Source organism: Capricornis sumatraensis, chromosome 9, assembly GCF_032405125.1.
Source record: "Capricornis sumatraensis isolate serow.1 chromosome 9, serow.2, whole genome shotgun sequence".
NCBI classification, from domain to species: Eukaryota; Metazoa; Chordata; class Mammalia; order Artiodactyla; family Bovidae; genus Capricornis; species Capricornis sumatraensis.
In genome coordinates this window covers 59,101,393-59,128,376 of record NC_091077.1, presented here as the reverse complement: position 1 = coordinate 59,128,376, position 26,984 = coordinate 59,101,393, and the positions used below count along the sequence as shown (strand labels likewise).

Sequence of the window (26,984 nt, the reverse complement as noted above, 5' to 3'; positions counted from 1 at the left end):
TTTATAGTGATGCTTTCTAAGGCTCACTTGACTTCACATTCCAGGATGTCTGGCTCTAGGTAAGTGATCACACCATCGTGATTATCTGGGTCGTGAAGCCCTTTTTTGTATAGTTCTGTGTATTCTTGCCACCTCCTCTTAATATTTTCTGCTTCTGTTAGGTCCATACCATTTCTGTCCTTTATTAAGTCCATCTTTGCATGAAATGTTCCCTTGGTATCTCTAATTTTCTTGAAGAGATCTCTAGTCTTTCCCATTTTGTTGTTTTCCTCTATTTCTTTGCATTCATACGTGAGGAAGGCTTTCTTATCTCTCCTTGCTATTCTTTGGAACTCTGCATTCAGATGCTTATATCTGTCCTTTTCTCCTTTGCTTTTCGCTTCTCTTCTTTTCACAGCTATTTGTAAGGCCTCCTCAGACAGTCATTTTGCTTTTTTGCATTTCTTTTCCATGAGGATGGTCTTGATCCCTGTCTCTTGTACAGTGTCATGAACCTCCATCCATAGTTCATCAGGCACTCTATCTATCAGATCTAGTCCCTTAAATCTGTTTTTCATTTCCACTGTACAATCATAAGGGATTTGATTAAGGTCATACCTGAATGGTCTAGTGGTTTTCTCCACTTTCTTGAAGTTAAGACTGAATTTGGCAATAAGGAGTTCATGATCTGAGCCACAGTCAGCTCCCAGTCTTCTTTTTGTTGACTGTATAGAGCTTCTCCATCTTTGGCTGCAAAGAATATAATCAATCTGATTGCGGTGTTGACCATCTAGTGATGTCCATGTGTAAAATCTCTTCTTGTGTTGTTGGAAGAGAGTGTTTGCCAGTGCGTTCTGTTGGCAAAACTCTATTACCCTTTGCCCTGCTTCATTCTGCATTCCAAGGCCAAGTTTGCCTGTTACTCCAGGTGTTTCTTGACTTCCTACTTTTTCATTCCAGTCCCCTATAATGAAAAGGGCATCTTTTTTGGGTGTTAGTTCTAACAGGTCTTGTAGGTCTTCATAGACCATTCAACTTCAGCTTCTTCAGCGTTACTGGTTGGGGCATAGACTTGGATTACCATGTTATTGAATGGTTTGCCTTGGAAATGAACAAAGATCATTCTGTTGTTTTTGAGATTGAATCCAAGTACTGCTTTTTGGATTCTTTTGTTGACCATGATGGCTTCTCCATTTCTTCTAACAGATTCCTGCCCACAGTAGTAGACATAATGGTCATCTGAGTTAAATTCACCCATTCCAATCCATTTTAGTTCACTGATTCCTAGAATGTCGACATTCACTCTTGCCATCTCCTGTTTGACCAATTCCAATTTGCCTTGATTCATGGACCTGACATTCCAGGTTCCTATGCAATATTGCTGTTACAGCATCAGACCTTGCTTCTATCACCAGTCATATCCACAACTGGGTATTGTTTTTGCTTTGGCTCCATCCCTTTATTCTTTCTGGAGTTATTTCTCCACTGATCTCCAGTAGCATATTGGGCACGTACCGACCCAGGGAGTTCCTCTTTCAGTATCCTATCATTTTGCTTTTCATACTGTTCATGGGGTTCTCAAGGTGTTCCCTGGTGGCTCAGATGTTTAAAAATCTGCCGGCAATGTGGAAGACCCAGGTTCAATCCCTGGGTTGGGAAGATGCCCTGGAGAAGGATGGGAACCCACTCCAGTATTCTTCCCTAGAGAATCTCATGGACAGAGGAGACTGGAGGGCCACAGTCCATGGGGTCACAAAGAGTCAGACACATTCACATATTACGAATTATGGTAGATGTATGTCACCCTCTTTACTTAAGCCTTTTGAATTATGAATATTTCTATTTCTGATGTCTCCAAGTACATTTGACAACCCCTCTAATTTAACACATATATCCAAGTCACTCAAATTGCTATGCTTACATGAAAGGTAGTTTATGAACATGAGGTTGGCACAACCATATTGAGTAAAGCCAGATTTTGAAACTCACTGGCGGTATGATCATGCCCTAATCATCTCTTTGTACTATAGGCTTCTCTTTTATAAAATGGGACTATAACTTCACAGCTGTTACTAACTTTAAATGCGATAATGATTGTGTGCTTATCACGGTGAACATGGGTAATAGTAAGTAGTTGATTAACCTTATTAGTGGTGAATTATTTCAGTCTTTATCTTAGTTACTTTTTTTCTCTGGCCTTTTATTCCCTTTTGTTCCTCTTTTTATCTTAGTTTCATGTGTCTGAGTTTGTGTGTCTACTTCAAGAAACCTTTTCATTGGCACAGAAAAACCCCTATACCTGCCTCCTTCATTTAAGCCTAATTGTTGACAAAGAATGTCATATTTGCAAGGAATTTCACTTCAAAAGACCAGAAAGAAGAGAAAAGCTGAGGACGTGACCTGGCAACAGTTGGCACGGAAAAAGAAAAAAAAACTTGCCTGAGGACAGTTAGTGGTTGTGTTTATTATGACCCAGTTTTGACAAAGTTCCCATTTTTATCTGAAAGCATAATGATAGATATGGTTGTTCAGATCAAATGAATTGGTTTATAATGCTTTGAAGAGTACAAACTATACTTGAAACATTGTGTTCTTTCCTGGATCACAACAATGAGGAGCATAAACAGAATTATTATGAGTATCTGCTCCTGTTGGCAGAGTGTCTGTGTTTTAAAAGATCACTAAAAACAAAACAAAACAAAAAACAAAAAACTTTACAGAATTGTTTTAAACATAATAGCAATCTTAAAATAATTATATGATGAACCCACCTTCTAGATTGAACCGTCAGTATTCACTGCACTTGTTTCATCCTATATGGATCCATTTATTCATTAATCCACCTTTAATGCAATTCAAAGTAAATTGCAGATATCCATAGCCTTTGCTCTAAGGACTTCACTATGTATATTATAGCTTGCAGTGAATGTTTATACTTTTTGTTTTGATATAAAATTTGCAAACTGTAAATTTTATGTAATTTTAAGATATAAGATATGCATAAATCTTTAGTGTGTATTCACTAGGCTTTAAAAAATGTATGCATCAACTGAACCCAGACTCCTATATTTTGAGTGTTTATTTTTATCTACGTGGCTTGCTTCTTCTAAGAAACATTATTGACTGGTCTCCTCTGGTTTGCTTTTTACATGCTTCCCTTTCATACCCAAAGAATAGCTCAGAACTAGATGAGAGATGGTATTTTGCTCACTTATTCACTTATGGCACTGGAAATAAGCCTGGAAATAAATAATAGCCTTAAGATGTAGATAAGAATTTTGTATGAGGAATAAAGGGCAGGCAGAGTGACAGAAGAAGGCATTAGAAGCTTTTTAGGCAGGAGAAAGTGAAGTGGTGGAAATGTAATTTTACGTGGACAGCCAACAGGAGTCTCAGCTGGCCGGAGGGGACAGTTCTAACAGGGGAAAGAAGGAGCGAGCTATATGGAAAGATAGTACTTCCAAAAATGTGCAGTGATTCAGTTATCAAAATACACATAGCACTCTACATGTTGACATTAGAGTAGCTAAATAACTTCAGGGATTAGAAACCAAATAGGGCTTAATTTCTGTAATGAGCAGGGAATTTAGTATATGGATAAAAGTGACAGAAAAGAAAACCATGTGTATTTTCAAAAATGGTAAATGAATAGAAGATAGGCATTTAAAAATATTTATTTATTTTAATTTGAGGATAATTACTTTATTGTGATGGTTTTTGCCATGCATCAATATGAATCAGCCACAGGAATTCATCTGTCCCCTGCATCCTGAACCTCCCTCCCACCTCCCACCCCACCCTATCCTTCCAGGTTGTCACAGAGCATGGGCTTTGGTTGCCCTAGTTCTTACATCAAACTTGGAGTGTTTCTCTGTTTTACATATGTCATGTATATGTTTCAGTGCTATTCTCTCAAATCATCCCACCCTCTCCTTCCACTGAGTCCAAGTCTGTTCTTTACGTCCATGTCTCCTTTGTGGCCCAGCACATAGGATCATTTGTGCCATCTTTCTAGATTCCATATATGTGTGTTAATATATGGTATTTTCTTTCTCTTTCTGACTTACTTCACTCTGTATAATAGGCCCTAGGTTCATTCACCTCATTAGAACTGCCTCAAATGTGTTCCTTTTTACAGCTGAGTAATATTCACTTGTGGATATACACAACTTCCTTATCCATTCGTCTGTCAATGGACATCTAGGTTGCTTCCATGTCCTAGCTATTGTAAATAGTGTGGCAGTGAACACTGAGGTACATGTGTGTTTTTCAGTTATGGTTTCCTCAGAGTATATGCCCAGGAGTGGGATTGCTGGGTCGTATGATAGTTTTATTCCTAGTGTTTTTAAAGGAACCTCTATAGGCATTTTTAAAACTGTGTAAATACTGAGAAAAAGAGCAAAGATGCCCTGACCATGGTTTATAAAGTTAGTATAATGCTGAAATTGATGACAGAACATCAAAGTAGAAGCTACTGCATCAGTCTTCACAGTGCATTTAGGAGGTAAGGACTAGTATCATTGTTTTACAGATGAGTAAACCACAATCTCATTTGTAAAGACCCTGATGCTGGGAAAGATTGAAGGTAGGAGGAGAAAGGGATGACAGAGCATGAAATGGTTGGATGGCATCACCAACTCAATGGGCATGAGTTTGAGTAAACACTGGGAGTTGGTGATGGACAAGGAGGCCTAGCATTCTGTGGTCCATGGGGTCACAGAGAGTTGGACACGACTGAGCGACTGAACTGCACTGGACTGAAACCACAGTGTGAATAAGCCAGATGACTTGTTCAAAAGCACATAGCTTATGTCAGAGTCACGACTCATACTGTGGTCGGTATGATTCAAAGATCCCCCCTCTTACAATGGCCTTACTCTAATTTTGTATTATGTGGGTTTTTTCCCTTCCACAAGAGGAATAATCTTTACCCATTGTTGTTTAGTCCCTAAGTTGTGTCCAACTCTTTGCAACTCCATGGACTGCAGCACACCAGCCTCCCCTAACCTCCACTATCTCCCAGAGTTTGTCAAACTCATGTCCATTGAGTAGATGATGCCTTCTCATCTTTTGCCATCCCCTTTTCCTGCCTTCAATCTTTCCTAGCATCAGGGTCTTTTCTAATGAGTTGGCTCATCACATCAGCTGGCCAAAGTGTTGGAGCTTCAGCATCTGTCTTTCCAATGAATTTTCAGTGTTGATTTCCTTTAGAATTGACTGGTTTGATCTCCTCAGTCCCAGAAACTCTCAAGAATCTTCCCCAGCATCACAACTCAAAAGCACGAATTCTTCAGCACTCAGCCTTCTTTAAGGTCCAACTCTCACATCCATATGTGACTACTGGAAAAACCATAGCTTTGGTTGTAGTGACCTTTGTCAGGACAGTAATGTCTCTGCTTTTGAATATGCTCTCTAGGTTTGTCATAGTCTTTCTTCCAAAGAGAAAACATCTTTTATTTTCATGGTTATAGTCCACAATGATTTTGGAGCCCAAGAAAATAAAATCTGTCACTGTTTCTACTTTTTCCCTTTCTCTTTGCTGTGAAGTGATGGAACTAGATGCCATGGCCATAGCTTTTTGAATATTGAGTTTCAAGCTAGATTTTTCCTCTCTAACCTTCATCAAGAGGTCCTTTAAATCTTCTTCACTTCCTGCCATTAGAGTAGTATCATCTGAGATTGTTGATACTTCTCCTGGCAATCTTGATTCCAGCTTGTGATTCATCCAACCTGGTATTTCACATAACGGACTCTGCATAGAAGTTAAATAAGCTGGGTGACAGTATACAGCCTTGTCACACCCCTTTCCCAATTTTGAGCCAGTCGGTTGTTCAATTGTTGCTTCCTGACATACTTGCAGGTTTCTCAGAAAACAGGTAAGGTGGTCTGATACTCCCATCTCTTCAAGAATTTTCCACAGTTTGTTGTGATCCACACAGTCAAAGGTTTTACTGTAGTCAGTGAAACAAAAGTAGATATTTTTTCTGTAGTTGCCTTGCTTTCCCCATGATCCAACAAATGTTGGCAATTTGATCTCTGGTTCCTCTGGCTCTTCTAAACCCAGTTTGTACATCTGAAAGTTCTTGATTCATGTACTGTTGAAGCCTAGCTTGAAAGTTTTGAACATAACCTTACTAACATGGGAGATACGCACAATTCTACAGTAGTTTGAACATTCTTTGGCATTGCCCTTTCTTTGGGATTGGAATGAAGACTGACTTTTTCTATTCCTGTGGCCACTGCTGAGTTTTCCAAATTTGCTAACATATTTAGTGCAGCACTTAATATAACATCATTTTTAAAGATTTTAAATAGCTCTCCACCAGCTTTGTTCATTGTAATGCTTCCTAAGGCCCACTTGACCTCACACTCCAGGGTGTCCAGCTCTAAATGAGTGACCATACCACCATGGTTATCCAGATCTTTAAGACCTATTTTGTATAGTTCTTCTGTGTATTCTTGCCACCTCTTCTTAATCTCTTCTGTTTCTTTTAGGTCCTTACCGTTTCTGTTCTTCATCATGCCCATCCTTGCATGACATGTTCCCTTGATAACTCTAATTTTCTTGAAGAGACTTGTAGTCTTTCCTATTTTATTGTTTTCCTCTGTTTCTCTGCATTGTTCTTTTAAGAAGGCCTTCTTATTTCTTCTTGCTATTCTCTGGAACTGTGCATTCAGTTGAGTACATCTTTCCCTTTCTCCCTTGTCTTTTGCTCTCTTCTTTACTCAGCTGTTTGTAAAGCCCTCAGACAATCACTTTGCCTTCTTGCATTTCTTTTTCTTTGGGATGGTTTTGGTGACTGCCTGAGTTGGGAAGATCTCCTGGAGTAGGAAATGGAAACCCACTCCTGTATTCTTGCCTGGAAAATCCCATGGACAGAGGAGTCTGGTGGGCTACAGTCCATGGAGTCGCAAAGCATCTGACACCGCTGAGCCACTAAGCACACAGCGCAGCATCTTTATTCATGGAAGAGTGCAAATCCCACACTTGACAAGAGTATAAGGTGCTTCTTTTTCCTAATTTTTCCTCAACCTAATTCACCACCCTCCCCCTCAACCAGGCTCTTTACCTAAATATCAGATGCATCCCCCATTTTGGTTAGACCCTCTTCAATTATATACATGAAGAGTAACATCTATGTGCATAAGATATAATTGAGATTTTACAAATAGAAAAAAAATGGTCTTAATGTTTTTAGTTAACATACTTTTATACATAAGAATAAAAGAAAAAAATCCCTCTGCCAGCAAACATTTCCTGGGTACCTACTGTGACTCAGGCTCTGTTCTCCATGCTTGGAATACAGTTATAAATGGGGATGACAAAGGAAGAAAAAAAATCTTGATTACAAAACTACATAGAGAAAACATTGACTATAAAGTCATGATTTAGCCTTACACCTCTCTGACCTTATCACCAGAAATTTGCCCTCGCACTCACCCCTCTTCGTCACTGTTGCTTCCTTGCTGAACCCCGAACAAATCAGGTGTCCTTCAGACTAAAGGACTGTGTTCTAGCTTTTCCTTTTGCTGTTCCACAAGATACTTGTTTGGCCAACTCCCTCATCTCCATTTCTTCTAGTTAGACCTCTTCCAATCATCTGACTTAGTATTGCAATTGGCTACTGTCTCTCCTTAAGTACTATTATGTTATTCATTTACTTATTATGATTATTTTTTGTCTGTTACCTCTTCCTGTGATATAAGCTTCATCAAGATAGGGGATTTTTGTTTGTTTGTATGTTTTTTCCTTTCTCATCCCTATCCATAACTGTATTTTAAGCATGGAGACCAGAGCCTCCTTCAGAGTAGGCACCCAGTAAATATTTGCTGGCAGAGGGATGATCATCTAGTAAATATATCTGGAGTGGTCTTCTGTGTGAGTTCACCAGGAAGATGTTATCTGTAAATACATGCTATATTGAATTAGAGTACTCAAAGGGTAGTTTTTCAGTACTTCCAACTGGATGGCTCAGAATGAGATATTTGTATATCTTGCTTGTCTTCCTAGGATTGAGCCAGCTATGTGGAGATGGAACTGCTTATCAAAAGAGCTATGTTTTAACCTTGGCTTTTCTACTAACTAGAGCTTTTTTTCTTTGGCAGTATAAGTAAGCTTTCTCTGAGCTTTTAGATTTCTCACATTTCATCCAACCCTCTCATTCCATGATTAACATCAGTTACTTTCATTCCTTAATGTACAGTTTTAGAGACTTTGCATCTATTCAGTATTTATTGAACATATATTCACTTCTTTCTTCTAGATCCTTTGATGTTGCTGGGAAGCCAAATAAAGTCGGTCTTTATGAAGTATCTATTATGTAGTAATATAATCCATCATTCCCTAGAGATGAGAAAACTATGGTCCAGAGAGGATAAATGTTTTATTTTTATATAAAATATTTTTCCTGAAATTAGGAAGAAACAGTAATTTGTGATTTAAGACTTAAATCATAGATACTGTAAAATAATTATAGACATATGATCGTCTAAGTAAAAGTTCCTTCATTATTTATACCGAAATTCCAAGAATAAAGAGAAAGAAGGACATGAATGTACCTATGGCTGATTCTTGTTGGTGTTTGACAGAAAACAACAAAATTCTGTAAAGCAATTATCCTTCAATTAAAAAATAAAGTGGAAAAAAAAAAGAGGAGGGAGGGGGTTTTCCTAGGTTCCCATGGTGACCACTGCATGGTTGATTTCCATCAGAAAAACAGGTCTTTTTATCCAAGTTTATGCCAGGTCAGTATCTTATATTGTATCTGTAGGTTTTGTTTTGTTTTTTTGATGACAAATTATAAAAAGAAAAAAAAAACTGATTTTACAGAATTTACTTTATTGTCAAGCGAATCAAGGGAAATATATACGGAATACCCTAAGCTCAAGGTAGAGTAGAAGGTGTGTCTTTATAAATTGAAGGGATTCGCTAGAGAAAAGTAAAGTAAAAGCAGAGACAAGTAAAGAAATACGAGAGAGCTGGCAAGTCAGCTCTCTGATTGAGCATTTTCAGCGTTCGGGTTCTGATTCAGCATTTTCCACGGTGCTTTAGGTTGATTTTCCCACCACTTTTCCTACAAAAAAGGAAGACAAATATATGCTCAGTGCAATTGCATTACTATCCATCACATAGGTTGGAAAAAGGTTTAACTGTCATAGAAACAATTGATTCACAGGTATCCATGTCTATGATTAGGTGTTAGTTAAATACACTTGGAGGTAACATCTGGCCTAATTGCAGAAAGTATGATTCTTAAACTTCAGAGTTTTACTAAGGTTTAGACCTTTTGGTTTTAACTGTTCATTATCTGAGAGTAAATATGTATACAGATGTGAAAGTGAATGGAGATAAAATTGCAAAGAGACTATACCGTCATAGTTCTAACCTGATAGAAGATGTAAGAAGTTGAACCAAATATTCAGGCCTTTGGCATTTTTTAGCAGACGTGTTTTCAGGCCCTCTCAGAAATATGGGCCCATTAAATCAAATCTCATCTTACCCTACTGCCCTTTTCCTGGGAAAATTTTGGTATTGATTTGTCAGATATATAGAAATATAGGCACATGTGTATTATTTATAGATTTAATATTTATTAATATCATTCTACATGCTTAGCCTTGTTATTGATAGGGATTTATATATTCCCAGTGCCTAGGAATTTTATGGGTTAATTAAGGAAAGTTAAGGTATTCATAGAAGAAACTCTAATACAAGAAAATGATGACAGTGGTAGAAGACACTAGGAAGTGTGATCATTTTTATCTTGCTTAAATCCCCTGGCTGTTAGAGCAGTCAGACCAAAAGACTGATTAATTGATGGAGTAAATATTTATTAAATATAAATTACATTTCATCAGGAATCTAATAGTCAACTACAATAATATAGACTAAAATCTATAGCACTTGTTCTGTTTCTTATAAACATGTAAACTCAATAAATATTTTTCTTTGCTAGAATCTTCCTAATATAATTGGTAAAATTTGTATAGTCTGGATAATAAAGGATAATCCTCTCTGTTATTTATTGAAAGGCTATTTTCATCAGAATGAATGGAACTTATTGCCTTCAAAATGTATTATTTTTTATAAAATAAATATCATAAAATAATTTGGATAATATTTTTATTGATAAATTTTTTCCTAAGTTTTTCATGTTTCTGATTTTGAGGAATTTTTTAACTTGACTACACTTCTAAAACTTTCTTTCATCTTTTCCAAAATTATAATAACAACAAACATATTTGTATGAAAATGATTGAAATTTTAATTAGAAATAAATGAAAAAATAACAAAATGTATCAAAATGCTTAAAGACATAAAAAAAATTTTTTTTAAAAATTACCTGAGTCAAAAATACTAACAAATTGAAATACCTGAGATTATGTTTTTAGATAATTTAGAAACCTTCAGATAACTTTGGCGGTGGCGGGGGAGGGGTTGTTTTTGTTTCATTTGTTTTCAGCTCATCTGTCTGAAGCTTATTACTTCAGTTCCTATGGATTGAAGATATTTCTAGAATATCTCAAGGAAAGTGTCATAATCTTATTCTGGAAGTTTGTGTTTGCAAGGTAGGTTTGGTGAATATGATACTTACAACACTGCCTTACAGAAGGCACATTTATTGCCATATGTCTGGCCATCAGAACCACAGTGGGGATTAGATTCCCGAGTACAGTAGACCTTGGGGTCCTTGAACTCATCACAGTCAACCTAGCAAAGTAAACGCAGTGACATTGATATTAGTGCATTCTGTCTAAGGGACTGTTCCTCAGAACAGAAGTTGTGGACAGTAAACTTAAAATTATACATATTATTGTATATAGTTGTGGTGTAAAGTTTTCTAAGTAAAAATAACTTTCTTTTTCTAACTAGAATATATTAAACATAATTAAGATTTTTTCTTTAAAGAACATATGTCTATAGTCACTGTATTCAGGGGTATGTTAATAATATAAGGCAGATGCTTATTTCTTACAGGATGAGTGAGACAAATGCTATGGGTATGATTTTATCCTCCAATGCTAATTTGCACCAATTGAGAGTAGTTTTGGGTCTTTAAATGGGGAGAGGGGCGGGGAAACAACTGTATTGGGATTCCCTGGTTGTCCAGTGGTTAGGGCTCCACATTTTCCCTCCAGCAGACACAGGTTCGATTCCTGGTCTGGGAACTAAGATCCCACATGCTGTATGCTGCAGACAAAAAAACAAGAAATTTTTTATTAGTGTAACTCCAAAAGCACTCCTCCTGAATTGCTTTAAAGTTATGGATGGTCACTGCAAGACGCTCCCAGGTGTTATTTGATAACTGGTCAGTTTTCCCGTGGCTGCTATATCAGTTTATTATCTCTTAAAAACAAAATTCTAATATCTTTACATTAACTTACTCTGTCCCAGAATCTGTAGAATTTGAACTTTTGTGCCTACTACAATAACTGAGTAATGACTGCCCTAAACTGTTCTGTTTTGAAGGATTCTGAGGTTGCATCTAGCCTTGGTGAGAAAACACACTGTGACCAATTAATAATTATCATCATGGGCTCTATAGAAGGAATGATTATGCTACTAATGTATCTCCTTAGTTACAGTGATATCTTGGAATTAGTCTGGAGTTTTAAGATTCTTTTCAATTCACTCTCAACTGAGTATTTGGTGTGCAGATAACATATGAGCCATTTTATTTCAGAGAACAGGCAATGTGCAGTAGGTAAAACTGAACTCCTTCAGATGGCAGCTGTGTGGAATGAAGTGACATTTAAACATGAATAGAAGGACCATACTTTACCCCATCATAGTTTTATTAAAATAATACTCTTATGTTTATCAGTTGCTTCATAATCTCCAAACTCTTCTCACATGGATCAACTCCATTGTCTCACAGTAAAGCTGAGATTCACATTGAACAATATAAAACATATTAGCCCATTTACAGACGTGAATATCAATCCTTAGGAAATTACGTGGCTTACCAGTGCCATACCACCAGAAGCACTGAGACCAGTGCTTGAACATACTTTTCATGGCTGACCCAGAATTTCTGGCAATATACAATTGTTGATTTCCAACAAATCTTCATTGAGAGAAATAAAGACCAACTGTCATGATATACCTTGACCTTGCTTATAGTCAGGCCATGTAGACTTTATTATAAAGTAACTTATTAGGGGACTGTATGGGCACAGGTAAGATGAATCATTTGTTTAAAGTATTAGCAAACCATTATATACTGACAGAGCCCCCTGAAACTTTGCACAAGGAGATGCCCAGCAAAAACGCCATACAACTGAGTTTTAAAAATATTATCACATATATCAGATTTAACGTATCCAAAACTCTCAAATATAACTTTTTGTTGAAATTTGGCATCTTGTACTATTAAGATTGGGTAATGTGATACTAACCAGTGATTTTCTTAGGGCTGGGTCAGATAGAAGATACCCAGGCTGCTTATCGTCCTACGTATAGGCCCACTTTCTCCTCTGCTCTTACAGATAACTCCATCTTCTCATACCACTTTCAGGAGAGTAATCTTTTCTTTAGGTCTCCAAATAGAAAATAAAAGCTGGAAAATCTTTAGGATATTATAAACCACAGAATGTGTGTATGTTACTCATTCAGTCATGTCTGACTCTGTGACTACATGAACTGTAGCCCACTAGGCTTTTCTGTCCATGGGGTTTTCCAAGCAAGAATACTGGAGTGGGTTGCCATTTCCTTCTCCAGGGGACCTTCCTGACCCAGGGATCAAACCTGCCACATTGCAGGCTGATTCTTTACTGTCTGAGCCACCAGGGAAACCATAGAATATTAAAAAACAAACAAAACAATGCATTTGTATTTATGTCACTAAAGTACACATTTGCAGTTGTGTGCGTGAGTCAAGAAAATTCTTTAAACCACAGAATCATCATGTTTTCTTTTATTTCACATAGATCTAATGGGTATTTAGAGAACACAGTGCTTGGTGCTGGTGATATAAGAAGGAAGCAGTTATAAATATATCAATAAGCTCACCATCTTATCTGCATTAGGGAATCAGAGAAGGGCAGATAATTACAGCACTGTGTGTCATAAAGGCCACAATGGGACAAATACAGGCAATGTGGAAACTGAGAAAAAGGGCATCTCAGTCAGAGATATGTGTCTCCCTACAGGTTCTAAATATTTTCATTGTCAACTTCTTTGCTGTAAACATCTTTGCCACAGACACTTTCATGGATAGCTAATCAACCATAAAGCAATTTTTCCATAAAAGATAAAATTACTAAAAATAAAAGAGAGACATTAATGACAATATAATGAAATTTATTTTTCATAGCAAAATTAAAAAGACTTTATTGCAAAATATAGCATATTTGAATGCACTTAAAATGTGTGCGGATTCATGGCCATATTGCACAAATACCTAATTTAATTTTATGGGTTGTTCCTAAGCACCTGCCTTCAACATCTTTAGTTCATAGTATTACACCTTTTTCTGCTAATTTGTTTCCTCATTTGGCATCACACTTTTTTACTAAAATTTCTGCCTTCATTAAGAGTGGTATTGTTTTCTAAATACTAGGATACATATTTGTAACTATTTGTTTTACTTTGTAAAGCTTTTACACTGTTGTTTGTTCCCGGTGTAGTGCCAAATAAGTATTACCACCATATTTTCTGCCAAGCCCATATGTGAAGTTTTTATTAGCCATTATTTTAAAACTGCCAGGGTGCTCCTCACTATCCAGGCCATTATATGGGCCAAGATTTATATAATATAAAAATGGGAATACTGTATCAATGGAGAAATGAAACCTAACTGTCAACCACTGAAAGCTGAAATAACCCAAGCCATCAACCGGTTTATCTTTTGTGGCAAAATTGCCTTGCAGCTAATTAGTTACACAAGGACTGAAACACCTGTGGCAAAGATGTTTACAACAAAGCAGCATATGGGGAAGATGCCGAACGTGGCTTCTCAGATCAGGTAAAGAAAAGAAAGTCTCTTACTTGAAAGAGACGCCTCCTTAAGCCACCTTTTCTTGGCATCCAGCCCTCTGATCTTGTGTTGCAGCCTCTTTTGTCCTTCAGAAAGCAACATGGAAGTGGCACTTGGAGAGGTTCTTTGCTTTGAGAATTTCTAGATCTCTCCCTCCCTCCCTAAACACACCTGACCCTTCCATCACCCCTGGGAATAGGAGTAGGAAAAGCAAAGGATTTCAGTGAATAAAACCAAATCAACTAACTGGTATATTTCCAAGCCTCCTTAAATTAACATAGGTACACGAATCTACATACTTGTAAATTGCAGTGGCTTCCCATGATCCCTGAAGTAAGCTCAGGAATCATGTTATAGAGCTTTTTCTGCCACTTGCCATTGGGCAGTTGTGTTATCTTGGACAAAGTACTCAACATCTGTGCCTCAATTTTTTTAACCAAAAATTTAAAAACAAAACCCCAAAATACAGTTGCCATGCCTCATTCCCAGGGTTTTTATAACAATCAAATGTAGTCACCTTAAGAGTTGTAGAAAGTCAGTGTGAAATAGTCCTGAAGGAGTAGTGTAGAAAATAAGCCTCTCATTGTAGGCCTGCACTAACTGTATTTCTCATCACATTCCGAAAGGCTTTGTAACTCATAAAGAATGCTAAGTGTCATGAGACTAGAAAACCCCGAAGGATGCTCCAGCTTTGATAATCCAAAATGTAGCTGTGACTTCTTATGGTGGAATAGCATAGTAAAGCTGGGTCCTTAGTTCTTCAGTTTGGTGGGAGAAATAACAACTATTGTTCAAATGCTTCCTCCTCCATGTCTAAAGGATACTCTTCACTCACTTGTAAAAATTGTAGCGTGGTGACTAGGGACAGAAAAGAACCACCCTCAGAGAATTCCAGAGATTTGTTTTTTTTCAGTCACTCAATTGTGTCTGACTCTTTGCGACCCCATGGACTGCAACACACCAGGCTTCCCTATCCTTCACCATCTCCTGGAGCTTGCTCAAATTCATGTCCATTGAGTCGGTGATGCCATCCAACCATCTCGTCCTCTGTTGTCCCCTTCTCCTCCTGCCTTCAATCTTTCCCAGCATTAGGGTCTTTTCCAGTGAGCCAGCTGTTCACATCAGGGGGCCAATGGCTCAGAATGTGGCCTTTGCAGAATGCCCTTACAGAGCCAGCCAGAAATCCCTGCTCTGAGGCAGAGAGCCAGGCTGGTTGCTGTTATTGTTCACTCACTGTCATGTCTGACTCTGCAACCCCATGGACTGTAGCATGCCAGGCTCCCCTGTCTTCCACTATCTCCTGGAGTTGGCTAGAATTCATCTCCATTGAGTCAATGATGCTATGTAACCATCTCATCCTCTGCTTTCCCATTTTCCTTTTGCCTTCAATCTTTCCCAGCTTCAGGATCTTTTCAAGTGAGTCAGTTCTTTGCATCAGTATTGGAGCTTCAGCAACAGTTCTTCCAATGAGTATTCAGGGTTTATTTCCTTTCAGATTGACTGTTGTGATCTTGCAGTCCAAAAGACTCTGAAGAGCCTTCTCCAGCACCATAATTCGAAAGTGTCAGTTTTTCAGCGCTCTGCCTTCTTTATGGTCTAACTCTCACATCCATACATGACTATTGGAAAAACCATAGTTTTGACTATACGGACCTTTGTCAGCAATGTGATGCCTCTGCTTTTTAACATGCTGTCTAGGTTTGTCATAGCTTTCTTTCCAAGGAGCAGGCATCTTTTAACTCCATGGCTGTAGTCACCATCTACAGTGATTTTGGAGCCCAAGAAAATAAAATCTGTCATTGCTTCCCCCTTTTTCCCCTCTATTTGCCATGAAGTTGATGGAACTGGATGCCATGATCTTAGTTTTTGGAATGTTGAGTTTCAATATTTTAATTCTAAAAAAAAATCCAGTGAAAATTTGCAGACACACACCCTCCCCTAGGATGTAAGACTTCATTTCTTCTCTTTACTGAAAAATACTACCTTTGTGGGTAAATTAGCCCCTTTCTTTCCCAGCCCTCTTTAATACCAGTTTTCCTAACCCCTCTCTAACTTGACTTCTACTTCCCCTGTTTTAATAGTGCTTGCATACAACCAAAGCTGCTCTACAAATGACATCTTTCAGGATCCATTGGATATTTATAAAATGCTCATGATTTCTTTATGATATGTGCTATTCTTGACTACCCCCACCTTTTCAAAACTCCTTTCTGATTCATATATGTCAGTACCCCCAGTTTTCCAGCTATTTCTTCTCTTTTTTATTATCTTTTCTAGCTTCCTTCTGAATATTAATTATATGCATTTTCAAGAAAACTTTATATACTTGATTTGCTCTGAGAACATGTTATTTCCCCAGATGATACTAATGAGTCGTAGACTTTTTTTCTTGTCTTCAAAATTTCAGTGTCTAGTTTCCACTTGTCAGAAATACACAAGATACCTTTAGTCAACAGTTTGAGTCATACTTAATATTCATTTATGTCCAAAATAGAACTCTGTATTTTTCCGTCTAAATTAGTTTTGCATTCTAATTTTTCCACTCTCCATCACAGCTGCTTCTGCTAAGTCACTTCAGTTGTGTCCGACTCTTTGTGACCCCATAGATGGCAGCCCGCCAGGCTCCCCCATCTCTGGGATTCTCCAGGCAAGGACACTGGAGTGGGTTGCCATTTCCTTCTCCAGTGCATGAAAGTGAAAAGTGAAAGTGAAGTCGCTCAGTTGTGTCCGACTCTCAGCAACCCCATGGACTGCAGCCTTCCAGGCAGGAGTACTGGAGTAGGGTGCCATTGCCTTCTCCACTCCATCAGAGCACCATTCTTCAAATCCCTCAACCTACCCTCAGATTAAAACATCATCATTTCTATCCCTCAGGGATAGGAAGGGAACAAGTGTTCCCTTTCATGTATTTCTTTATCTTAAGATACCTCTTCACCAGTTTCAGATTTACTACCTATACCCATCCTCAGCATTTCTGACCTGAAGCTTGTATAATGAATTTTGCTCTCTTTGCCTCCATTTCCTTCAAGTTTCCAAATCCCTTCAACACACAGAGATAAGTAGTCTTACTTGAAAGTACTGTTTTCATTACTTCTTTAGGACATGAGGCTAGTGAACACTATTCTGTATTTGTTAGATAATTTCACTGCTTGAAGCACTTTCCCATGAACTGCATAATTGCTTTCTGTTGCTGGTTAGAGGTAGCATGGAGCTATGGAAATATCCTGAGATGATGACTGCACAGCTTTACTGCTATTGGTAAACTTGACTCAGTGAGGTCCTCTTTCTGAGGGCTTGGTTTTCCTCTGTAGCTAAGTTGTTGAGGCTGACTAACATCTCCAAATTGTATTAATGTTTAAGTATTCTGTCAGTATAATAGTTATAAGTGAATTCAAGGTTATTAGGAAGCATGAACAACACCATTTTCTAGAGAAGAGCATTGTTTTACTAACTGTATTAAAATTTGCCATGTGTTTATCTTGAAGTACAACAAAACTAAATTTAGATATTCCTAAGACTATTACAAAAGAAAACATTTGCCTATTATTGTTTTTGAGGGATTTGTTAATCCCAGTCATAAATATTCATTTAAACATGTCTTTAAGTATATGGTTCCAAATACACAGCCTGATAGAGAAAATAAGAAAAGTAAAGATAGTGTAGGAAGTGATTCTAATAAAAATTTATCCAGGTTAAATGGACTATCTGTATTCTGAGATTATGACTTTCAAGCATTTGTTATTAATATTATACTACAGTTTCTGAAATGAAGGGTGGTGATGGTAAATAATACCTTTATCCTTAAGTTATTTTTATTTTACTATTTATGTTTTTTAATGTTCTTACTTGGCAGATTAAAGATTTGGTAGCATATTAGTCATTTACATTTATGGGGAAATTTTTACAGGACCATGAATTTCAAGTCTTAGAACATACTTTTTGTTTAGCTCAAATAATATTTTTGAAAGAATGAGAAACTTTTACAGATCTATAATTAAGACTGCTAGCTATAATCTCCCATCAGATGCTTCATAATGAAAAGACTTCTTCGCATGAAAAGAATGACTTGGGTGTTGGAAAAAAATTGTTCTTCCTTTGTCTTGGCTGGATCAAAGTTAGGCAGGCAACCTCCTAAGGTTAGCTTCAACTTCTTCTGCCTGGCTTTGGGACTGTCACCCTCTTTCCAGACTTGCAGAAGAGAAAGTGTAGCCTTGATACCATCCAAAAGGTGACAACTTCTTTGCCATTTATATTTGAATGGAAGAGAGACAGCAGTCTTGGCAAGGCATGTTTAGTTCACTGATTCAGATATCTCAGGCCAGAAGGGCTTTAGCGATCATTGAATCCAAGTCTTCATTTTAGAGATGTGGAAACAAAGGCAATGAGAAGGGAAAGAGACATCCTTCGAATTACACAGGCAGTAAATATTCAAACTGGGACTCATCTGTATTGTCTCCAACATACTGGAGCACTCCAAAATCAGTGCATTCCAGTGCTAGATTCCTAGAATATAGATCCAAAGCCTCTTATCTGGGATTATTATTCAGTAAGTCTGGCCTGGTCTCTGAGGATCTACATGTTGAGTGAGCATCTGCAGGGATCCTAAAGCAAGCAGAATATAAGACGTAGACTCATCTAGAGGAATAGAATCAGTAGAATATTTTAAATGAACTTTAGAAACCACTAAAAATCTGTGAAACATTGAAGATCTGGGAAATAAGAGCCCAAAGAAGGGAAGTAACTTTTGTGTTAATGAGAAAACCAGGATTAAAGTCTATATTGTAAAAACCTATGTGTAATGGTCTTAATCATATACTACCTAATAAGGTATAAAATATATTGGCTGGATCTTATGTCTTATTCTTATGTGCTTCTTTTGATATATAACATAGACAGTGCTGACATAACTATTTAAATATAAGGAGAAATCAATTTTAAGATGTACAATTATGTATATCAGTATAAACACACATATGCACACACACATATACACACACACACAGGCAGTTAGTTATAAGGTGTCATTCATTTTAAGACACATCCCAGTTTCTGAGATACTAAAATTTGGGAGGAAAATGTCTTATGCAATGTAGTAGATATATTAAGGTTGGAAAATATTTTTCAGCTTCTCTGCCAACTCCCGATTAGTTGGCAGTAGTGTCTGGAAACTTTTGATGCCAAGGGTTCTTGGGCACAGCAAGGCAAACAACAACCAATGCCAAGGTCAAGTATTACTGTTCAGTATGGACATATGGGTGTGATTGGCAGGGCCAGTACCTCTTGTTTGTGTTGTCTATTTGATAGCTAGGACGAAAAAACTGGTAAAAAGTTGGTGGATTAATTTGGAACATGCCAGTCCAAACAATAAAGATAATTTGTGCCTTTTCCACTTTTTTACCCAAATTGTATTTAAATTTGATTGAACCAGTCTGTGTCTACTCAGTACAGAACACTAAACAAATTGTCTGCTCTTGGTTGCCTTACTTCTAAAAAGAAAATAATAATCTCTGTTCTAACTCTTTCAAAAGATCGTTATTAATCAATAACTAATCCTTTCATAGTTTATGTAACTACATAGTTTACCAAATGATCCCACATAGTTTATGTAATTTAAATCTGATTCTGTGAGGTAAATGATAATATCCCTTTTCAATAGGTGCGGAAATTGTAGCTCAGAAAAGCTGAGTAACTTGCCCAAGATTACACAATGAAATCAGTGAAAGAGCATGAATGTTACCACAAATTCATTCTCTTTTTATTTGTATTCATTTAATTTTAACAAAATCTGAGAGTGGGTGTCTAGGCCCTTTTAAACTGAAACCAGTATTCTCATAACGAGATTATAGTGAGAAAACTAAGAACTTCTGCTGTTTTCTGCATCTGTCCTACTTGTCCATTTCTTTGCTCTTTTACCCATAGAGAGACCTCGTTGGTCAGGGAGTACCAGCTAACAGCCACCGAGGTCGGAAGAGTAAATGAAATTATGTACACTGACCTGAGCTCCTTGACTGAAGACACCTGAAAAAAGAGAAAAAACGCATGAAATCCAAACACTGTAATTTTTGCGGGGATGGGATTTGCAATATTAGGTAATCCCAAAGCCTAAAATGGTACTTGTACTTGGTTCTTGGTCATCTCAACGAGTCATGGCTTGGTTACTTTACATTTTTATACCTGCTCTCCTCTTAGGGAGCAGTAGAAACTTGGAAAGTGATGTGTGGAGATGGACCATGATGGTGTAATATTTCTGGGAGGGTGGGGTGGAGTGAGAAAAACAGTTTAAGGATCTGGAGATTCATCTTGCTGTCCTGGCCCTGTCACTCATTCACTGTGGAAATGATTTATCATCTCTGGCCTCGCTTGGGAGAAGTTGGGTTGGAAAGTTGACTCTAACTCTGCCATTCCCAAGTTTCCCAATGCTTCTGGTCCCTCCCCAAAGCATTTGTCTCGGGAAGTTGAAGGTAGGGATTGGATTTGTTGTCTGTTCTTTGAGCCTGAAATTGTTCTTCTGCCTTCTGTGTTCAGCTGTAAAGACTCGGCTCAAATTTAGGCTGGCAAGAACAAACTCATTTTCTATGACTCATTTTTCCTGCTACATCTCTCTATATTCCTGAAAGATTGTATTTCAAAAATGCAATCTTGCTTCTCTCTCTTTCCTTCCGTCTTTACAATTTAATATGTAATTTTAGGTTGTGACTAATTAGCACAGTGTTTTAAAAATACTGTAATAATAAAAGTCTTAAGTTCAGTCCTGATATGAGCTGCTGAATTTTGATCTCTGGCCTTTTCTGTAGAACTCCTAATACTAGCAGTACCCCCTTACATGTAAGTCCACAGCCACCTCAAAGACAGGAAGTGTGGCCAGTATTTATGGGAAGACAACTGGAAATACTTCAAAGTATATTCTCTGTTAACAGAGATAAGGAGAGAGTAAAGCTTTTAAATTTGAAAGAAAGTTAGTGATGAACTACTGTAGTGATTACCAACCACGCTGAAATGATATGACTGATTATTAAATATATAGACTCCCAGGACAACCACTTGAAAAATTCCATTATATGAGACCAAATAGGGTCTGGAAGTCAATAGTTTTTGTTAACTACTCACAAATAATTGTTTTGACCAGGGAAGACTCACTGTTAAAATTTTCAGCCATTTTCCCACTGTACAAATCACCATCTTACATGTAGGAAATGTCAAAGTGGAAGCTAGGTTAATATAAACAACGACTGAGCCAAACTAGTACTTGTATTTTTAAAATTTAGTGATGGCAATATTAATAGACATTTTTCAAGCACTTACTATGTTCTACTATGTTAAATGTTTTATATGCATTTTCTCATTTAACTCCCCAGGGCTACTCCTTTTATATCCATATTTTACAGATGAGGAAAATGAGACTCAGAAAGGTCACACAGCTATAAAATGGAAATGCCAGGACTGAAATTTATTCCTCTTGGTCTCAACATTAAAGCTCCTGGGCACTGTGCCTTCCCAAATGTCCTCATGTCTATCAGGAACCTTGTTCTAGTATTAGTATTTGTTTGTATTAGTCAACCAGATCCAATTAGCCTTTGTGAAAAACAAAGCAATAAGAAGTTATTAATTATTTAGACAGTCTTTGCAAGTAGATTTTAATATAGTCAAATCTGTTTGTACACCATCTCAGCAGTTAACTGATCCACTTACTTGAGTTACTTGGCTTTACTAGTCACAGTTACTTCATAATATTACAGAAACCCTTTTTTCATTTTTTTATAATTCTGAATATATTTGCTTATGAAAATATGATCAGTTCCCTGTGAACAACGACTTCTTCATCTGCTCAATTTCATTGAAAAACTGTTGTTTTTACACGTTTGGGCATCTGCAATCTCTGATAGCAGGCAAATTCAACTACTTTTATCATAGAAAATGATACACCAGATCTGCAGATTCCTAGGACTCAGTCTCAAGTCCAGCATTCTAAGAATGAAAGACTGTCTCAGCAAATTGACCAATTTCTTTAGTTGACACAGGCTGTTGGTGGATGTAACGAACCTAGGTTTTGGGTCCAAAGACTCTAGTGTGTATTTTGTCCACTACAAAGGCACAGAGTAGAATAATAAAGAAAGAAAAAAAACAGATACAGTGGCCTTGTTCATTCACATGGATGATGATGTGATGAAAGGCATCAGATTGAAGTACAGTTGTCCTTTGAATAATCAGAATTGATAGAATATATGACTGCTGCTCATTAATGTGGCCAAAGATACTCCCCTACTTCAAGAGTTGTTTAGTTCACCAATAACATATGTTTATGAATTCTAAGGTTCAGTGATTTTTTTCTGAAGGATTCTCTGAGTTTTCTGTTTTCTGCTTGTTTCAGTTTCAATTATTTGAGTCCTAATTATAAGAATAATGAGGACTGAAAAGCTTAGTTTTGTCTTGGAAAGCCAAGCTAATATTTAAAATAGTTATCAATTCTCCGTACTATTCCTTTGGAACACACACCTGTGATGTCTAGAAGACCTAGATTCAAATTCCAAATTCTGCTTACTAGTTCAGCTCAGTCACTCAGTCGTGTCTGACTCTTTGGGATGCCATGAACCACGGTATGACAGGCTTCCCTGTCCATCACTGACTCCGGGAACTTGCTCAAACTCAGTTACAAGTCCTTAAAATTTTCCTAACTGCTTTGTGCTACAGTTATCTTATATACGGAATGTGTCTATGAATACCTTGTTATGTGTGTTGCAGATAATGCATAAAAGCCCTGAGTACCTGCCTAGAATATAGTGTATGCTCAACAGATGAAAGTTATTTCATTATTACCATCACCCATTTTCATTATTGCAGTCATTATGGTAATCTCTCAGAATTGATCTTTTGTATTAAAACTATTAGGATTTTGAAATATGGTGGACAAATACACTTGTCGTTTCCAGTTCAATGTAAGTATTGGATTTTAACTTTAAGGAAAAAAAAAACTCACCTGATAAAAAGCAGAAAAGAGCCAGGAAGAGGAGCAGAAAGACACCTGATGTTTTCATGGTGCCAGTTAGCTCACTCAGATCAAGGCTGCTTTGTCCAGCTCAGGTTCTCTGTCAAGACAGTTCCCAGAGCTCTGAAACACACACTTAGGCATATATATAGACATGATAAAGGGAGCTGGGATCTCCACCTTCTTTATAAACTCACATTCTGAAACCATCTGCAGTCCTATATAGGCATTTATTGGAACCTGTCACCAATTTAAAGAAATGCTTCATGCTCCCCATCAATCTTAAAAATTAGAACAATTATATGAGTCGTACCTTAGATCTTACCTTAGATCTTATTAATAGAGGATGTCATTTTCCACCAGTAATCTGTGTTTTCCTAACCGTCAATACACCCTCCCTACCCTTCCCTTTAAGGTTTCACTGTATGAAAGGGATGACTCACTGGTGGAGCCCCACTTGATGCTGTGTCTCTTTCAGACAGGTCCTGCATGTCTGTGATCCCAATGAGTCACCACCAGGGAATGGAATCTCGGGTGTAACTTGGATTTTCAGACTCCGCATCATCCAAGATGTACCTAAAAGAGGTGGGTCGTCTACATAGTCACCAGAGCTGCATGAGAAAAATTATTTTCCAGGCTGAAATACAACTGTTATTTGAAAAAATCTTTATTTTAGTCCAATGCCAGTGATTTTCAGTTGTTGATTCAGAATGAGCAGGGAGTAATGTGTGTGTGTGTGTGTTTTATTTGTAAAGGATATTTTAAACAGTTACTATATCGAGGAATATTTGAAATTAGAAATATTTAATATTTCTCCTTTTTCTTAAAAGTAAACTGGTGCAGGCATCTTTTAATTTCATGGCTGCAGTCACTGTCCTCAGTGATTTTGGAGTCCGAGAAAATAGTCAGTCACTGTTTCCATTGTTTCCCCTCCATGTGCCATGACGTGATGGTTTTCACCTTGATCAAGAGGATCTTTAATTCTTCTCTGCTTTCTGCCATTAAAATGGTATCATCTGTGTGTGTAAAGTTATTGATATTTCTCCTGGCAATCTTCATTCAGCCTGGCATTTTTGCATGATGTACTCTGTATAAATTAAATAAACAAGGTGACAGTATAGAGTCTTGATGTACTCCTTTCCCAATTTTAAAGCAGTCCATTATTACATGTCTGGTTCTAACTATTGCTTCTTGACCAGCAAACAAGTTTCTGAGAAGGCAGGTAAGGTGGTTTGTTATTCTTGTCTCTTTCAGAATTTTCTAGTTTGTTATGATCCACACAGTCAAAGGCTTTAGTGTCATCAATGAAGCAGAAGTAGATTTTTTTTTTAATTCCCTTGCTTTTTCTGTGATCCAGTGGATGTTGGCAATTTGATCTCTGGTTCCTCTCTCTTTTCTAAATCAATCTTGTACATCTGGAAGTTCTCAGATCACATACTGTTAAAGCCTAGCTTGAAGGATTTTGAGCATTACTTTGCTAGCATGTTAAATTAATGTAAATGTGTGGTAGTTTGAGCATTCTTTGGCATTGCCCTTCTTTGGGATTGGAATGAAAAAGACCAGTGACCACTGTTGAGTTTTCCAAATTTTCTGGCATACTGAGTACAGCACTTTAACATCATCATCTTTTAGGATTTGAAACAGCTCAGCTAGAATTCCATCACTTCTACTGGCTTTGTCCATAGTAAGGCTTTCTAAGGCCCACTTGACTTCACACTCCAGGCTGTCTGGCTCTAGGTGAGTGGTCACACCATTGTGGTTATCCAGATCATTAAGACTTTTTTTTTTTTTTACAATTCTTCTGTGTATTCCTGCCATGTCTTCTTAATATCTTCTGCTTCTGTTAGGTCCATACCGTTTCTGTCCATTATTAAGCCTATCTTTGCATGAAATGTTCCCTTGGTATCTCTTAATTTTCTTAAAGAGATCTCTAGTCTTTCCCATTCTACTGTTTTCCACTATTTCTTTGCATTGATCACTGAGAAAGGCTTTCTTATCTTTCCTTGCTATTCTTTGGAACTCTGCATTCAGGTGGGTATATATTTCCTTTTCTCCTTTTCCTTTCACTTCCCTTTTTTTTCTTAGCTGTTTGTAAGGCCTCCTCAGACAACCACTCTGCCTTTTTGCATTTCCTTTTCTTGGTGCTAATTTTAATCACTGCCTCCTGTACAATGTTACAAAGCTCTATCCATAGTTCTTCAGGAACTCTATCAGATCTAATTCCTTGAATCTATTTGTCACTTCCGCTGTATAATCATAAGGGATTTGGTTTAGGTCATATCTGAATGGCCTAGTGGTTTTCCCTACTTTCTTCAATTTAAGTCTGATTTTGTAATGAGTTCATGATCTATCTGAGACACATTCAGCTCCCAGTCTTGTTTTTGTTCTCTGTCTTTGGCTGCAAAGAATATAAACTATCTGATTTTGATATTGACCATTGGTGATGTCCATGTGTAGGGTCGTCTCTTTTGTTGTTGGAAGCTGGTGTTTGCTATGACCAGTGTGGTGTCTTGACAGAACTCTGTTAGCCTTTTCCCTGCTTCATTTTGTACTCCAAGGCCAAACTTTGCTCTTACTCCCTGTATCTCTTGACTTCCTACTTTTGCATTCCAGTCCACTATGATGAAAAAGACATCTATTTTGGGTGTTAGTTTTCGAAGGTCTTGTAGGTCTTCAGAGAATCGTGCAACTTCAGTTTCTTCAGCATTAGTGGTACAGGCATCGACTCGGATTACTGTGATGTTGAACAGTTTACCTTGGATACGAAGGGAGATCATTCTGTGTTTTCTGAGATGGCACCCAAGTACTGCATGTTGGACTCTTTTGTTAACTATGAGGGCTATTCCATTTCTTTTAAGGTGTTCTTGCCCGTAGTAGTATATATAATGATCATCTGAATTAAATTGTCCCATTCCCATCCACTTTAGTTCCCTGATTCCTAAAATGTTGATGTTCACTCTTGCCATCTCCTGTTTGATCACATCCAATTTACCTTGATTCATGGACCTAACTTTCCATTTTCCTATGCAATATATACCTCCTCCCAAATAAGCTCTCCATAGTTTCTCATTTATTTCCATCACATTCCTATTTTCCTGCCTTAACTCATGATATTGCCTTCGCCTGGGATTTCTTTTCTTTAATCAAATGTCTAAATTCTATATATCAGACAATGGCAAGTCCAGATTACTGTATTCTTCACAGAACATTTCTTAGTCTTCTAAGGAATGTATCCTAAACTAGTCCATGAAGATCAATTCTGGCTTGTTGATGTGTTTTATTTGACCCACACAATGTTTTTTAAAATTTCTTAATAATAGTCCACAGTGGTAAAGAATCCGCCTGTCAAGCAGGAGACATGAGAGATGCTAATTCAGTATTTGGGTTGGGAAGATCCTCTGGAGTAGGAAGTGGTGATGCAGTCCAGTATTCTGGCCTGGGAGATCCCATGGAAAGAGGAATGTAGCGGGCCACAGTCCACATGGCCACGAAAAGTTGATCATGACCGAGTACCACCACCACAAGAATCACAGTCCACAGTTTTTACATTTTGAATATTTAACGGAAATAAAAATAAACCACAAGTTTTTATGTGTGGTTCTTTTTTTTTTTTTTTTAAGTATTTGAGCCCTTCATTGTATGGCAACAGTCAGCTAAAATTTAGTGCTAACTGCCTCATTCAAATGTGACCTTTACTTGTTGCTGACACTAGAAGGCATTTGAGTTTGAGAATGTCGCTGTCTCACACTAATAATACTTAATTCTTCATAATTCTCATGACATGTGTCTCTGCTTTTCTTGTGAAACTGTTCTACTTTGTAAAATTATGCCCATCAAACATCTCCTGACTAGATGTTCCTTGTGAACAGAATCTATATCTAATTACTCTTTTATTTAAATTTTGGTCTTGTGTTTAGCAATTCCACATTTATTTTTAAAAAATAATTTGCCCCATGCATTAATCACAGGTCATTAATTATTATTCTAGCCAACATTTTTCAAAATCTGTCTTCTTAGTTTTACACATGTAGATATTTGCTCGT

The 26,984-nt window shown here is 37.3% G+C and overlaps 1 protein-coding gene across 1 annotated transcript; it reads right to left on the bottom strand.

Moving 5' to 3' along the window:
- Nucleotides 1-9,007: 9,007 nt before the first annotated feature.
- LOC138086326 (serine protease inhibitor Kazal-type 6-like) lies at nt 9,008-25,718 on the bottom strand. Its single transcript, XM_068981111.1, has 5 exons — nt 25,507-25,718; nt 19,954-20,011; nt 13,970-14,044; nt 10,575-10,690; nt 9,008-9,053 (listed from the first exon to the last, which is right to left on the bottom strand). The coding sequence occupies exons 1-5, from the start codon at nt 25,716-25,718 to the stop codon at nt 9,008-9,010; spliced, it is 507 nt and encodes a 168-aa protein (XP_068837212.1).
- Nucleotides 25,719-26,984: the final 1,266 nt, after the last annotated feature.

Excerpts from the sequence above, each read along its gene's own strand:
- LOC138086326 (XM_068981111.1), bottom strand. The coding sequence starts at position 25,718 with ATGATCTCCCTTCGTATCCAAGGTAAACTGTTCAACATCACAGTAATC. Across the intron at positions 20,012-25,506 it reads ATACAGGGAGTAAGAGCAAA|TGTTTGGATTTCATGCGTTT; the intron begins GTTTGGCCTTGG and ends CAAAAATTACAG. Across the intron at positions 10,691-13,969 it reads TAAGGAGGCGTCTCTTTCAA|GTTGACTGTGATGAGTTCAA; the intron begins GTAAGAGACTTT and ends TTACTTTGCTAG.